The following is a 15,044-nucleotide window of genomic DNA, read 5'->3' on the forward strand; positions in this document are numbered from 1 at the left end:
CAACGTATAGTTTATATCACACTTCCGAAGACTTTGAGTGTTCCTTAACAAAAAGTGACAGCCGTGCTCTTGTTTGTGTGAACCTGGACTGATGCCAGACATCAGATTTAGCTGCTCAAGCCCACAAAAACTCACCTCTGAACCACACAGTGTTTACATTCCACAGACACGCTCCTCCGACAGCAGAAACAGGGCCTTTTAAGATCTCTGCATTACATTATGTAGTTCCTCTTTCGTTTGACTCTACACACATGGACAGTCTCACAAAGAGGAAAATATTATTGAATTCAACTTACTGGAGTTCTTAGCTGTTTCATTTAAGTATTAATGTTGTATTTTAGGTTTGCTGCTATTCTTTAGGAGAAATAAAAATGGACGAATGTAGACAATTGTTGACATCATCTAAGAATATAGAGCTATAAAACTATTGTGGATTGTATAGCTCAGATCATTTGATCTTAGAAGAATTGAATGACAAATTCTCATGAGAAAAAGTTCACATTGAAATCTTTGACTTTTCAATGCAGAGTTTGGTACCTTGGTAAAGCTGAGCACATTTTTGTGAAACTTGAGCAACATTAAGGAGATCTCATTTGTGATATTTCTTTCCAATGGTCAGTTCTGCACCAGTAAATTTCAGCGCAACAACCTAAAACACTTTTAATACATGCATACACATCTGCAGATAAACTGGGGTATTTTCTCTGATGTTGTGCAATTGAGGATGTAAGACAGCAGGAGCATAAATAACAGCTGACCAATTTGACCTATTTTAATTCTACTGATAATTCTCCACTTTGCAGCTATAGGATGTCAAACATTTCAAATGGTGCTTATCTGAAACTATGTCAAACAGCTCTGACATTCTAAAAAGCATTGACGAGGAAACCCTCTTTTATCATAAAGTGAGATCTGCTGTCAAAGTCTGTGTCCATTTATCAATGGTGACATATTAATCGGACAGTTTAAGATGTTTAGATGATCAATAACAACCCACAGATCGAGACAACAGAAATTGCCACTATATACACATTATTAATTTAAGGGATAGTTCACCCAAAAATTATATTTTCAGGGTAAACTATCCCTTTAATTACAAAGAAAATAAAAATAAATGAAGCTACCATCAGACCATTTTTGACCCAGTAGAAGTGCAGGGATCACTGGCCTCATTTACAGCAGATGACCTCTGGACCTTCCCATGATAGGTTTGAACACTTCAGCATCTGTTTGACTTCGATTTTTACTTACTGCCTTTTGCGAGAGGACATTCACATCACAGGTCTACAGACTGCCTACCTTAAAAGGACAAAGTATGCTAAGACTCAAAGCTGAGAAAATTGGAGTAAGCCATGGACATGGAGCCATAATGGCTAGCCAGATTGTTGTGGTATGCAGACAGTGAATGCATCTTGCTCATTACAGACTAAAACTATTACCAGGATAAGTGTTAATCATTTAAATTTGGGTTACGGATCTTCGTTGGTTTACTTGTGCTGTGTCACGTTGCAATGTGAAGAAGGGCTGAGATAATGTGACATTTAACCAGCAACTAGATACTGCTCAAAATAATTCCAACGTTTCTCATTAAAAAGGCCTTTTCTCTGTCACATAATATTTTCCTAAGGGAGAATTAATACAAATTCTTCATCCAGGGGACTGTCCCAAGGATCTGTTCTGATTCACTTGCACTTCTGATGTGTTTACTGTATGATTGGTATGGGCTAATTTGTAGCTTTGTGTTTGTCTATAGAGGTGTGTGCTAATGTGTTAATGGCCATTTCTCCCTCCGTTGTTTATTCTGTCTCTCAACAGAATACTTAAACACAAACCAAGGCCTCTGTACAGATAATAGCTTTTATTGCTCATAATACTTCATGTGGAAAGTCAGGGCAACTAAATGGTCACAAATATGACAAAATATAATTGTGATAATAAAAACACTTTGTGTGCATTCATCTGTGGTTTCGTCAGATATCATCTTGTGAGTTACTAAACTGATTTGAACCGAGAACATTACTGTGATGTGTTTTTAAGACTTAACATCCGTCTAATTACTGATTAATTGTTCATACAGATGGATCTCACAGTGAACTCCGAAACAGAAGGTTGACTTTTCTTTTGCTAAAATCAGTCTGTATTACCAGAATTCAAAACATTGCCCCCAGTGGCCAAAGCAGTAAGGGTTGTTGGGTGTATGAGCATGTGTAAGCTCCATTTTCTGGGCAAAATATCCACAGAGGGGTGCCAAAAGCAAGTTGTGAAGCTGTACAGGCTGTAATACAGTGAACAGGAATGCAACCTCCTAATCACGCTCATCACTGAAAATGTGGGCGTGATTACATTCTGGTTTCAACGTGGGATCCTAACACATGTCTCTCATGCAGCTGACGCTATATGCTTCCGGTTGCACCACAGCGAAAGGTAAACACACTGGAGCCAATGCAAAATTGTCTGATAGGAGATGACGCTTGTCATTGATTCAGCAAAATGTGGCCAATCCTAGGGTACCAGAACTCATGGAAAAAAATGCAGATTCCCTGTGTGATCATGTTGGTTCATATGACAACGTATAATTTAGGATAAATATTCATAAAAAATGGTTTTATATATATATATATATATATATATATATATATATATATATATATATATGAAAAAATCATAAATACTGTTCTACAAGTTTTAAATATTTTACAAAACCCTTATTGATCATTGCTGACTCTGGCCCGTTAAATTGTTTAAAAATAATGCACACTTCGCTGCGCGTCGTGACTGCATTACCACCTCGGGTGTGCATTATATTTAAACAATTCAACGGTCCATTGTAAGTTATTTCTTACTTCATTAATTGATGAGATTATGTTGATTTTGTCTGACGGTGTGGATAGAGAAAGGAAAAAAGTATGTTTTAATAATACAGAATTACCAGAATACCAGACATTTCAAACATGCAAACGCCGATGAACTTCGGTTAAATTGTTTTTTATATTTTTTCTAAATAATCACTTAGTAGTGTTTGTATTTTAATACATTGTAAATGACTGTAAGTTTGAATATTTTGTTTCACATATCTGTTTGTAAGAGCATCTGGCTGGCAGTACAGACATTTAAAAATAAGAGTCACTTGTGTATTCTGGGCTTGTTAATAATTACGCATTATGTAAAAAACAATTTTTTTGTTTCCTGGTTATTATTGGGATTTTGATTGCACAATAAACTGCATCAGAGATTTCATTCAGTTTGGACTCTTGTAGCCTCTTTGTCTGGGCTGGCCCATCAGAGCAAAGTTTACTAACACATTTTAAAAGTCTCGACCAAATAATTAGTTCTCTTACGAGAGGTTCTCTCATATTGCGTAAGCTAGCTTACGCTACGGGAAAGATTAATCTTTTCTGAGATATTGAAGCCAAAAAATTATCCTTAATTTTGTATCATTTGTCAACGCAGTGCAGCAACTGCAGACCTTGAGCGGGCTAGCTAGCGAGCTCATTGGTTGCTCTGCAGCAACTGCTGCAGCCTATAGACGAACTTGGGCGAACTCGCGTCCAATGAGAGGCGTCCGCGCGCTTACTGCATCAAAGCCCGCCAAAATGGGCGTGGCTAGATTGCATATAAGCGTAGTTCGTAGGCTGGAACCCTGATTTTCATCTCTTCAGCGAAGCTCTTCGCATCTCTGAACTGGAAGCCGCGTCGCCATTCGAGGGGCATCTAGCAAGCTTGGACAGCGCTCGAAGAAGCCGGCCGTCTTCGCCACCTTCAGCCATCCTGCGAGCTACGCCATCCGGCGACGTATCCTTTTTTTAGAGCAAGCTAAGTTCCTCAGCGAACTTCACAAAAAGAGTATCGAGCGTCTTTTTAAAGATGCCTCGCACTTCCTGCGGCTCATGCCGCGCTCCTCTCAGCACCGGAGACCGCCACCTCATCTGCGCTCTCTGCCTGGGACGGGAACATGCAGAGCTCGCCCTCGCTGACGGCGGATGCGACCTCTGCGAGGAGCTTCCGATGTCGACCCTGCGGGCTCGACTCGAAGCATGCAAAACCGAAGCCGCCGCGCCGCCTTTCGTTTCGCCGCGCAATAAGAAGCGCAGCTCCCAAAGGCTGCCGGAACCGGTGTTAGAAGCGACTGCCTCGCCAGAGCCTCTCCCTCGAGACTCGCTTTCACCCTCCCCGCCCCCCCGGGATGCGCAGTTGCCACAGAGCGGCCGCACTGCTGCCATCTGGGATGACGAGGCGGAGGATAAGGGTTGCTGTTCCATCATGGCTTCGGACAGCGAGGAGTGGTCAGGCTCCCAAGCCTCCTCCTCGGCCCAGGAATCCAGAGGATTCGGTAGCAGCACACCTTTGCCCGCCCTCCGCGAGATGGCGGTCTAAACCGGTGCTCCCGTCTAGGCCTGCAGAACTACTTCCGCCTGTGTTGGCCGCGCCTATGCCGCCGCCGGCCAAGCCGCATCTGCTCTGCATTCCATGGCCGTCTTACAGATCCTCCAAGCGGACCTCCTTCGAGAATGGGATGAGAAAGGCGGACACCCAGAGGCTGTTTCAGATCTAAGGAGCAAGACGGAAAATGCGCCGCTCTCTCCATCCGGTCTCTTTGGTTCCGCGGTGAGTGGCATTGTTGACCGTTTCACGGAAGTCCAGAAAGCCACCCAAGCCATGAATCTCTTCCTGCCTCGTCGCGCTAGCTCCTCTGCAGGCCACCCACGTGACCAGCCTCCTGCACGAGCCTCTTCACAGCGCCCAGCTCAGCAAAGCCAGACTTTTCAGCGTCGACAGGGCGGCCGCCCTAGGTCACGCTCAGACAGCCACCGCAGACCGCCGCCCCCCCCGCGGGCCTCGGCCAAAGATTGCGTTGAAACCTGAGCAACCGACAAGCCGGTGATACTGCCCGCTTGCCTGCACTCAAACGCCGGTTTCACGGCGACCCAAAGAAATCTTGTAAAGAGCAAACATGCCTTATGTGTAGAAAATGTGCCCACAATCCAGTGTTCACCCCTACACACAAGCGTTACACTTCCCGTGTTCCTATCAGAGCCCACTCACATAAAGCGGACACAGCCCGCTCGAGTGTTACAGTCAATAAACGCGCCAAACGAATCCGTGCGCGCGCCCCTTCTCTGGCCGCTCTGTCACACAGCCAGCCTTGTGTAGAAAATGTGCCCACAATCCAGTGTTCACCTCTACACACAAGCATTACACTTCCCGTGTCCCGATCAGAGCCCACTCACATAAAGCGGACACAGCCCACTCTAGTCAATAAACGCGCTCACAAATACGTGCGCGCGCCCATTCTCTGCCCGCTCTGTCACACGGCCAGCAAACACTTCTCTGTATGTAAATCCCGTGCCCGTGACTAGGCTCGCGCATCACTTAACAGATGTGACTCTTTCCCCATTCACCTCAATCGGGAAGTCACTCACAGAACAGCCTGTCCCTGCTGTCTGCGAGCAGTCATGCATAAGCACAGTAAGCGCGCTCACACATTCTGTTCAGCGGCTGTGTGCGGCAATCAGGGCGATTTGGCCATTCACCCTCTAGCGTTACGCTTCAAAGCGTGGAAAGCTATCCCAGGATATCCAAATGGGTGTTAAGCACAATAAAACAGGGCTATTTGCTACAGTTCGATCGCCGCCCTCCCGCTTCAGAGCGTGGCTCGAAACTATTGTGAACACGGAAGCAGCCTGCATGCTTCGTTCAGAAATAACAAACCTTCTGTGCAAAAGGGCCATAGAAAGTGCCGCCTTGAGCTGAAGTCGGGGTTTTACAGCCGTTATTTTCTTGTTCCCAAGATAGACGGCGGCCTCAGACCAATATTAGATCTCAGGGTTTTGAACAAGGTGCTTGCAAAAGACCGTTCAAAATGCTTACAATCAGGAAATTCCTCGCGCATACGCGCCAGGGGACTGGTTTATCTCTCTCGATCTGAAAGATGCCTATTTTCAGATTCAGATAAATCCCGTCACAGGCCATTCTTGAGATTCAGCCGGCGGCCAGGTTTATCAATACACCGTCCTTCCGGTCGGCCTGTCTTTAGCACCCGTACTTTCACGAAGTGCATGGATGCGGCGCTTCGCACCCCTCGCGAGTCAGGGCTTGCGAATTCTGAACTATTTGGACGACTGGCTGATTATGGCACAGTCACATACGGAGCTTCTGTCTCACAGAACAGTTCTCCTCAGCCATATGAACAGTTTGGGTCTTGCAGTCAATTGGACCAAGAGCTCACTACAGCCCAGTCAGGCAATTTCCTTCCTTGGAATAGAACTAGACTCCGTGGCAATGGCGGCTCGCTTATCTACACAGCGCGCCGTGTTCAGCGACTAGCCGCGTCCTTTCAGATGAACAGCCTCACGCCTCTGAAAAAATTTCAGAGAGTGCTAGGTTACATGGCCTCAGCCGCAGCAGTACTTCAGCTGGGTTTACTGCGCATCGCCCGCTTCAGCATTGGCTAAACACCCGCGCGTCTCGCCGGGCTTGGGCCACAGGCCGCCAGCCGATCAAGGTGACTCAGACCTGTATTTCAGCTCTGCAGCCCTGGACAGTGGCCGAATGGTATCAGCGGGGAGCTGTATCTCGCCGAAAAGTCATCTCGACAGACGCGTCCAACACGGGTTGGGGCGCGGTCTGCGAGGGCTCTCCGTTTTTTTTTGGCCTATGGTCAGTTCAGGAAAAGCTCCTTCACATAAATTGTCTGGAAATGATAGCAGTCGAGTACGTGCTTGTGCGCTTTCTCCCGGTCATTCAGGGTCACCACGTCTTTCTCGAAAAGCGAGGACGAGCTGGCCCAGGACTGGCCCAACCGCCCGCTTTACGCCTTCCCTCCCGTCTCGCTATTGCCACAGGTAATGCAGAGGATCAGGGAAACGCGTCACTCGGTGCTCCTCATAGCCCGCGTTGGGAGAATCAGACATGGTTCCCGGAGCTTACGCAGCTGTCACTGACAGCGCGTGGCCCATCCCAGTGAGAGCAGATCTCCTCTCTCAAGCTCGCGGCACGATCTGGCATCCCCACCCAGAGCGCTGGGCGCTGCACGTGGGTGATCAACGACTACCCGTCGCTCTGCCAGAAGGGGTAATAAACACCATCATACACGTTAGAGCCCCTTCCACGAGAAGACTCTATGCGTCAAAATGGTCTGTGTTTTCAAAATGGTGCACCGACAGAGACCTGGACCCACGGACATGTGGGGTGTCGTCGCTGCTCGTGTTTTTACAAAGAGCTGCTGGATAAGGGCAGATCCCCATCCACGCTCAAAGTGTATGTGGCGGCAGTCGCAGCGTTCGCTGAACCCCTGCACGGCCAGTCACTGGGAAAAAACGAGCTGGTCATCCGCTTCCTCAGGGGAGCTAGAAGGATGAACCCCCCCGTGCCCCCCATCGGTTCCTATCTGGGATCTTTCTATAGTTCTCGAAACTATGAAGCTAGCTTACGCAATACGAGAGAACCTCTCGTAAGAGAACGAATCGGTTACCTAACGTAACCTCGGTTCTCTCTAGACGAGGGAACGAGTATTGCGTAGCCGGCCATGCTCGCGCCACGAGCGACTTTCGCTTCATTCAATGATAACCAGGGTTCCAGCCTACGAACTACGCTTATATGCACTCTAGCCACGCCCATTTTGGCGGGCTTTGATGCAGTAAGCGCGCGGACGCCTCTCATTGGACGCAAGTTCGCCCAAGTTCTTCTATAGTCTGAAGCAGTTGCCGCAGAGCAACCAATGAGCTCGCTAGCTAGCCCGCTCAAGGTCTGCACTGCGTTGACCAATGATACAAAATGAAGGATAATTTTTTGGCTTCAATATCTCAGAAAAGATGAATCTTTCCCGTAGCGTAAGCTAGCTTACGCAATACTCGTTCCCTCGTCTAGAGAGAACCGAGGTTACGTTAGGTAACCGATTCGTTATCAGCTGTATTTGTTTTCTTGACTTTCTATCTTATTTCTGAACAACCATCTAAATCGAGCAATTCTGTCATTTGTAGGGATGTCAGTGTGTGTTCAGACTTGTAGTTTGGTTCTCTTGGTTCTCTTGGTCCAGACCTAAAAAGAAAATTATACATTTAGTCCTAGTTCGCTTAGCGTTCACACTGGTATTTTTAACACTGAACCTAAAGATACAAAAAAAAAGGCATAAGGATAAGGTCACAACCTGATTGGACAGATTTTTTTACGTATATTTTGCGACGGAACTTGCCAAACATCCAAAACAATGCTGGCTGCTGGGCAAAATGCACTCTCAAATAGCTAATAAAATGTGTAAAGGAGTCAAAACAGTGCCAGGAATTCCTCCGTTGCACACAAAAACTAAGATATGCTGCCAGGATAGTTGACGCCGGTTTTGACGCCTGTACAGAATTGTAATGGGCAACATAGCTCCTTTGATGAGAAGGTATGCTTGAAGTCAGTATTAGACAAATTACTTCCTGTTATTGGTCCGTTTATACATCTTTGGTCCATGCTGCATTCATATATCAATCAAACCGCTCAAGAGTTTGTTTGGAAGCGGACCGAGACCCACTATCCAGGTGGTCTCGGTCCACTTGTTTGGTGTGCACCAAGGATCGGATGGCAGCGTTCACGCTTGTTCAAATGAACCGCACTAACAGAGCAATCGCACCAGAGTTTGTTTTAATCTAACCAAACCTGACAAGTGTGAACACACCCTAAAAGGTACGTGCAGGCGGCTTCGTCACAACATTGTCTCCACACAATTACAAGCATTTACATTTACATTTATGCATTTGGCAGACGCTTTTATCCAAAGCGACTTACAGAGCACATATTACAAGGACAATCCCCCTGGAACAACCTGGAGTTAAGTGCCTTGCTCAAGGACACATTGGTGGTGGCTGTAGGGATCGAACCAGCAACCTTCTGATTAACAGCCCTGTGCTTTAGCCACTACTCCACCACCCCTCCAATCGCTCCTATTTGAAGCGCACAGCACATTCAAAATCTAATTTATCTCATTAAATTGGAGCTTTTGCTGCTAAATAATCTTATTAGGACATAAAGTGATTTTAATTTGTGCTCTGAATGTTTACACAATGACACAACGGTTTTTGGTATCTGAGCATTTTTATGAGCATGAATGCAAGTATGTGTGTACCAGTATTGGTATCAAGACATCCCAAGTAATTTGGCTACTAAAACAGCAATTTGGCTTGTAAATGTTTCAGTTTATGAGCCAGTGACTCCTACATTGACATTTTTTAGACTGGATCCTCAAGGAAGGTCCAAAATCTCTAGAAATATTGGGTAAGATTCGTATTCAATAACATATTTCAAATCCCCAATGATATTTGACAAAATGTGTATCTTAAATGATACTTCTTTAGCTAAAATAAGGCTAAAAAAACATCTCTGATGAAGTGTCTTACATAAAGGGCACATTGTGTCAAGGGCACAATGTCAATGGCTCGTGGCTCACCCCTTTTGGGTAATCGAATCAGCAACCTGGTTACCAACTCTGATCTTTAACCTCAACACCAAGCGAAATAAAATTTCCAGGCACATGTGATGAACTCACATATCCAGAGGTCAAAAAGTCCAATGCAGACATTTCTGTTACAGTACAGATCTCTGATATTTCATAGGGCCTCAGAAAATCCGGATGCCGCAGACCGGCTCAGAGGAAATATTTCAATCAAGACTTCAAACAAAAGATCAAAAACTTCTGGTCTTTCATCATTTGTAGTGTGTCAAATGCCACCACAGTGGTACAAGGTTTTATACAACCGAAACAGAAAATGTCAGACCCTACCAAAAGAACTCAAAATAAATTTTGGCAACTATATATATATATATATATATATATATATATATATATATATATATATATATATATATATATAGTCTAAAAATATCTAAAAATCTAAAAATAATAATCTTCTCCCGACTCATTCTAAACTTTCAAATACTAAATCAATATTGAAGCTTTTTTGTTACCATCTGGCAGCCCAACACAAGCTGTTCTGAAGCTCTTTCTTCAGTCATTTTTATTTAAATGGCAATAATCAGTTCTTGAAGAGCTCATCAGCTCAAGACATAAGCAGAAGAGGAAGACAAGATGCAGAACAGGCTCCACTTCATCTGCGTTCAAAGAGCTTTTCTGCACAAAACAAGTTATGTTTTAAATTAATACAGTGTTGAGCTGTCAAATGTCAGATGCACAGCAGATGGGGAAGGCCACGCTGGTCAGAAACGGAAGAATTATGTTCCTCAGCTGCCAAACCGCTAGATTCAAATTAATTAAGGGAAAGCAATATGTGTTCACAGCAGCAGGTTGAAACACAAAGATCCTTCATGTCCGAAATAATTGTTTAGTCTGGTTAGGTCCTCCGGTCCTGGTATTGTTTATTCCATTTAAAACACTAAATGACACACTGATATTGTGCGTATAATTACAGCTGATTATGTAAATAGCATGAGCAAATGTTCCTGACCCACCTGCTGCATGGTATCATGCTGCTTTGATAAGCAAATTATCAGTCCGTTAAACAAAGCGGTTATTATGTGTTATATAGCCAGTGTTTGGGCATTTCTCTCATCAGTGCCTTCTCTCTTCAGCTACTCAGTACTGACTCACTATTCCTGGTTCAGATATTTCCTTCAGGGAAATCCAACTTTCTTACAGTGTCATCAATTAGAAACTTTTGCAAATGTCAATAAATGCCATTCTGAACAAAATATAAAGAGTTTAGATAATGAGTGAGTTGTTGGATTTACTGCAGAATATAGAATGACTTTAACGGTGCAACCTGCAAAACTCATACTGCCCTCTGTTTCAACAAGTTGCCATGGTAACCAGAGTTTCTGCCAAAATGCAAACGTTACTCCAGTTATTGTCACTACTGTCATCTGAAAAAAGAAACTACTGTTACATGGCAAAGATTCCAAAAGTTTCTTACAACATTTGAATGAGATCCCATATAACTACTTTATATATTATAATTTTACACCAGTAATATTAAATGGAGTAACTATAGTAATATTGCAGATAACATTAAATAATTAGATCACCCAAATATAAAAATTCAGTTATTGATTACTCACCCCTTTTTTTATAACCTTATATGACTTTATTTTTCTTAACCTAACCCTATCTTAACCCTAAACCTACCCACCCAGCTAGAACTGTACACATCCAGAGTAACAAAAAGGGCTGGTAAAATCACTCTTTACCCCATTCACCCAACACATCCTTTTTGAACCGTTGCCCTCTGGCTGGTGCTACAGAGCACTGAGTAGATCAGCCAGGCACAGGTACAGTTTTTTCCATCAGGCCATCCACCTCATGAACAGTTAAACCTGCCCTAAATACTTTCCTTTTTGTCAACACAACCATGCATTTATATGCCCAGCCTTACTTTTTTTAAACGGAGTTCTTGGAAATGCAACAGAAACATAGAGGAGGCTACAGTCAGCCACAGTCATACCGTGTCCTAACCTGATGGCAAACGACATGTGATAAAAGGTATATTTTCTATGGTAATCAGTTTTTGTCCACACCAGCAGTGACGAGCACGGTTCATTCAATCAATCAATTTTTTTCGATTTTCGGCAATGCGTAACTCTGAACTGGCACCGGTACAAAAACTTTCCAAAAAATAAGGCTGGGCATAGCAATGCATGAATTCTTAGACTACAAACTCTTCAGACATTTTTAGTAAGTTCTGTTCACGGTTTTTTTTATAGATGTGTTGTGTTCTGTTGTTGCTATTGCTGTGGTGGACCTGTTTTTAGATAAACAAAATGTTTTCACTTGAACGTCCCAATGTCGCGAGGGGGCTGCGTGACCTGTTGCTATCATGCCCTACTGTATCTTGAACATTGTTCACAAAATAATACATCTGATTTTGTTTTATTTCTCATCAAGCCTAATTATGTTATTTCATAACAATCACGAGTCTCATGGAATAATTTATTAGACTTCTGAATTATACTTTTGCGTTTTTAAGCTTGAAGAGGTAGTCACCATCAACTGCCATTGTATGACATCACTGAGCACAACATATTTATAGTTTCTCCCTTTGTGTTAAGAAAATGACAGAAAGTGTGAACAGTCCCTTTAAATGATACCAGGGTAAATTTTGGGGTGAATGTAAACATAAATGTTCTTATGAATAGCAATTCATTAAAAGTAATTAAAAGTCTAAGTTTAGGATAAAAATCAAATGTCATGATTTGATGACGTATTTAAAGCATTGTTTAAAGCTGTATGTAATGACTGTAATGGGTGTATTGAGTTTAAGGTGGTGTTGGATGAATTTAATGTCATATTTGATGGTTAATTGTGGTATTAGATGTTTTTATTGTGGTATTAAATGTATTCAGTTGGTATTATATTCTATAATATTTAACCTACTTGGCGCTTTTGGGGACGTTTGACAGCGTCACGTGACTCAGCTGCTGGACGTTGGCAGGTTCGGCGCTTATCGCCTGGCGTTTGGTGCGCTGATGCTCCTGCAGCTCCGACCGACTCTGGACCTGTTGGGTCGCCGGGCGGATCACGGAGCGGTACTTATCCAGTTCGTTCTGCAGTTTCTGAATGAGTTCGTCTTTTTGGTCCAGCTCGAGCTCCAGTTCGTCAATGAGCGCGTCTCTCTGCCTCAGTTCTTCAATCTTTTCCTGAAGCGCATACTGGAGGTCGCGTAATGTCCCCATCGTCATCCCTTCCAAACCGAATAAAACCGAACAGAACCGAATAAATACGAACGTATCCTCACAGAACCGCACTTTTACCAACTTTACTGAGAGGAAAGAGATCCTGCTCACTAAACCAGCTTCTTTCTATTCTACAAGTACAACAACCACACAAAACAGAATACCCTGTGGAAAAAAAGTATGTCAGTGTATCCATGTAACAAAAAAAGAAAAGAAAAGAAAAAGCGCTCAGCTTCACAGAAGCGCACAAAACCTCACAGCACAGACAGACGCGTATCCGTGTAAGCGCGCGACGTTCGTGGGTAGTGACGTGAAGAATGAGCGGGGCTCAAGCAGCACTCGCGTGCGTCACAGAACAGCGCGGGATTCCAGGACATTCAGACGGATGTCCAGCGCCGGAGGGCTGTATTGCCCTCTGTGATGATTTAATAGCCTTACATTTATCTTAATAACTTTAACAAGCATTTTAATCACCCCACTATTCAACAGTTATGTGTCAGCTTTATGTTGCATTGTGATCTCATTAAAACATCCCAGGACAAGGGCATTTTTCAAAAATGTCAGGTTAGGGCATTTTGTCTTTGGCTATTTTTTTATTAGTACAATGTTTTAGATACCGTTATCAGAATGTATTATTTGCAATTTCCGCTGGCTAAATCTGACAAGATAATATTTAGTGTGTTAAATTGTTAACACACTAGTTAACATGAACTAACAATAAACAATATTTTATAGCATTTATCAATCATACAGTTTTATGTTAACATGTATATGTTTACATTACTTGCACTATGAACTAACATGAAATAGCAATGAATAATTGAATTTGTATTAACTATAGCATTAACAAAGATTAATAAGTGCTGTAATAAATATATCGTTCATTGTTAGTTCATGATACCTAATTAATTAAAATAAAATTATTATTATTTTTTGCAGAAACGACTATAATAGGCGATTTTATACCAGGTTTCTCTATTAGCAACTTACCCCATAAGGTCGTAAAATTCAAAAGTAAACTACCATGAGAAATAGTCCCTGGACTATTTAATATCTATGACAACTTGCCCCGGTCTTCTTTATTCATGGTTACTGTAGCTATATTAGTTAAATAAATGATATCTGTTTTGGAGAGGTGGTAAGGATACGTCATGTCTGTTTTGCCTCAAGTTTGGGCTGACAAATTTTAAAGGACATAAGGCGCCCTCTGGTGTTTCAAGATGCAGGACACACAGGACAAATTAAGAGACGTAAGGGCTAATGATGCTGAAAAGTGACTAAACAATAAAAACGCAGGTATGGTGTAAATTGGGGTGTTAACCTTCATATTTAAGTATAAGGCAAATGATACCTGTGTCAGATGCTCTATCGATTACAAATTGAAACCGCTTGACAAACGATTCCAAAAGCCCATGAGCACCCAGATTATACCTTTTTATTTTTTTAACCAGAAATTACAAAAATGGAACTATCTAACTAATATCTGAAAATGACCTGAATAATGTATTGTGGAATATTAGTCCTCCTCTCTGATGCTCTTTTTTTCTACCATCTATCTCTCTCACTGTCATTGTCCTTGAAAGGAACTCTCCCTGAAAAACAGGCTTTAAATTTCACCTCTATAAACTCTTCCTGCAGGGTTCTTCCTCTGTGGATCGATGGAAAGAGGATCTGTTGGAACATGATGTGTGACTGCTCACGTCTGCCACAGACTCACAGTTGCCACAATTTTGTCTCTTTGGGACCCTTACCAGTGCACCAACTCTTTTTTTTTTAGATGACATCAACAAGATATTTCAAAAATAACTCTAGAGTCAAGCAAAATGTCCTTGACAAGTCAATTAAAAAACATGCATTATTGAGTAAAGCTTAAATTATATCCAGGAAAGCTCCCTATTGATTTTTCATTCTCTTATTTTATTTTTAAATTCTATTTTCTATCTGTATCTTATTTAATGTATGGGAACATGTGTAAAGCACTTTGTAAACACTGTTTTAAGGTGCAATATACACTCACTGAGTACTTCATTAGGAACACCTGTATACCTACTTATCATCATCTAATCAACCAATCGTGAGGCAGCAGTGCAATGCATACAATCATGCAGATATGGGTCAGGAGCTTCAGTTAAAGTCCACATCAACCATCAGAATGGGGAAATAATGTGATCTTAGTGATTTCGACCGTGGCATTATTGTTGGTGCCAGATGGGCTAGTTTGACTATTTCTGTAACTGTTGACCTCCTGGGATTTTCACACTCAACAGTCTCAAGAGTTTACACAGAATGGTGCAAAAAAAAACAAAAAACAGTGAGTGGCAGTTCTGTGGACAGAAATGACTTGTTGATGAAAGAGGTCAGTGTAGAATGGTCAAACTGGT

The 15,044-nt window shown here is 42.7% G+C and overlaps 1 protein-coding gene across 3 annotated transcripts in view; it reads right to left on the minus strand.

Annotated features, from left to right (window-relative positions):
• Positions 1-15,044, minus strand: part of prkg1a (protein kinase cGMP-dependent 1a) — a 78,374-nt gene that overhangs the window by 60,449 nt on the left and 2,881 nt on the right. The window contains exon 1 of one of the 3 annotated variants that reach the window (XM_052151294.1): positions 13,654-13,746. The exons of 1 other annotated variant lie outside the window; for it this stretch is intronic. In XM_052151294.1, coding sequence (XP_052007254.1) covers positions 13,654-13,658 — 5 coding nt within the window. In that variant the 5' untranslated portion in view covers positions 13,659-13,746. Of the gene's footprint in view, positions 1-12,364; positions 12,914-13,653; positions 13,747-15,044 lie in introns of those variants that run through there. One more of the 3 variants, XM_052151292.1, reaches the window with a different exon arrangement.

The sequence above is a fragment of the Xyrauchen texanus genome, chromosome 20 (genome assembly GCF_025860055.1).
Source record: "Xyrauchen texanus isolate HMW12.3.18 chromosome 20, RBS_HiC_50CHRs, whole genome shotgun sequence".
NCBI lineage: Eukaryota > Metazoa > Chordata > Actinopteri > Cypriniformes > Catostomidae > Xyrauchen > Xyrauchen texanus.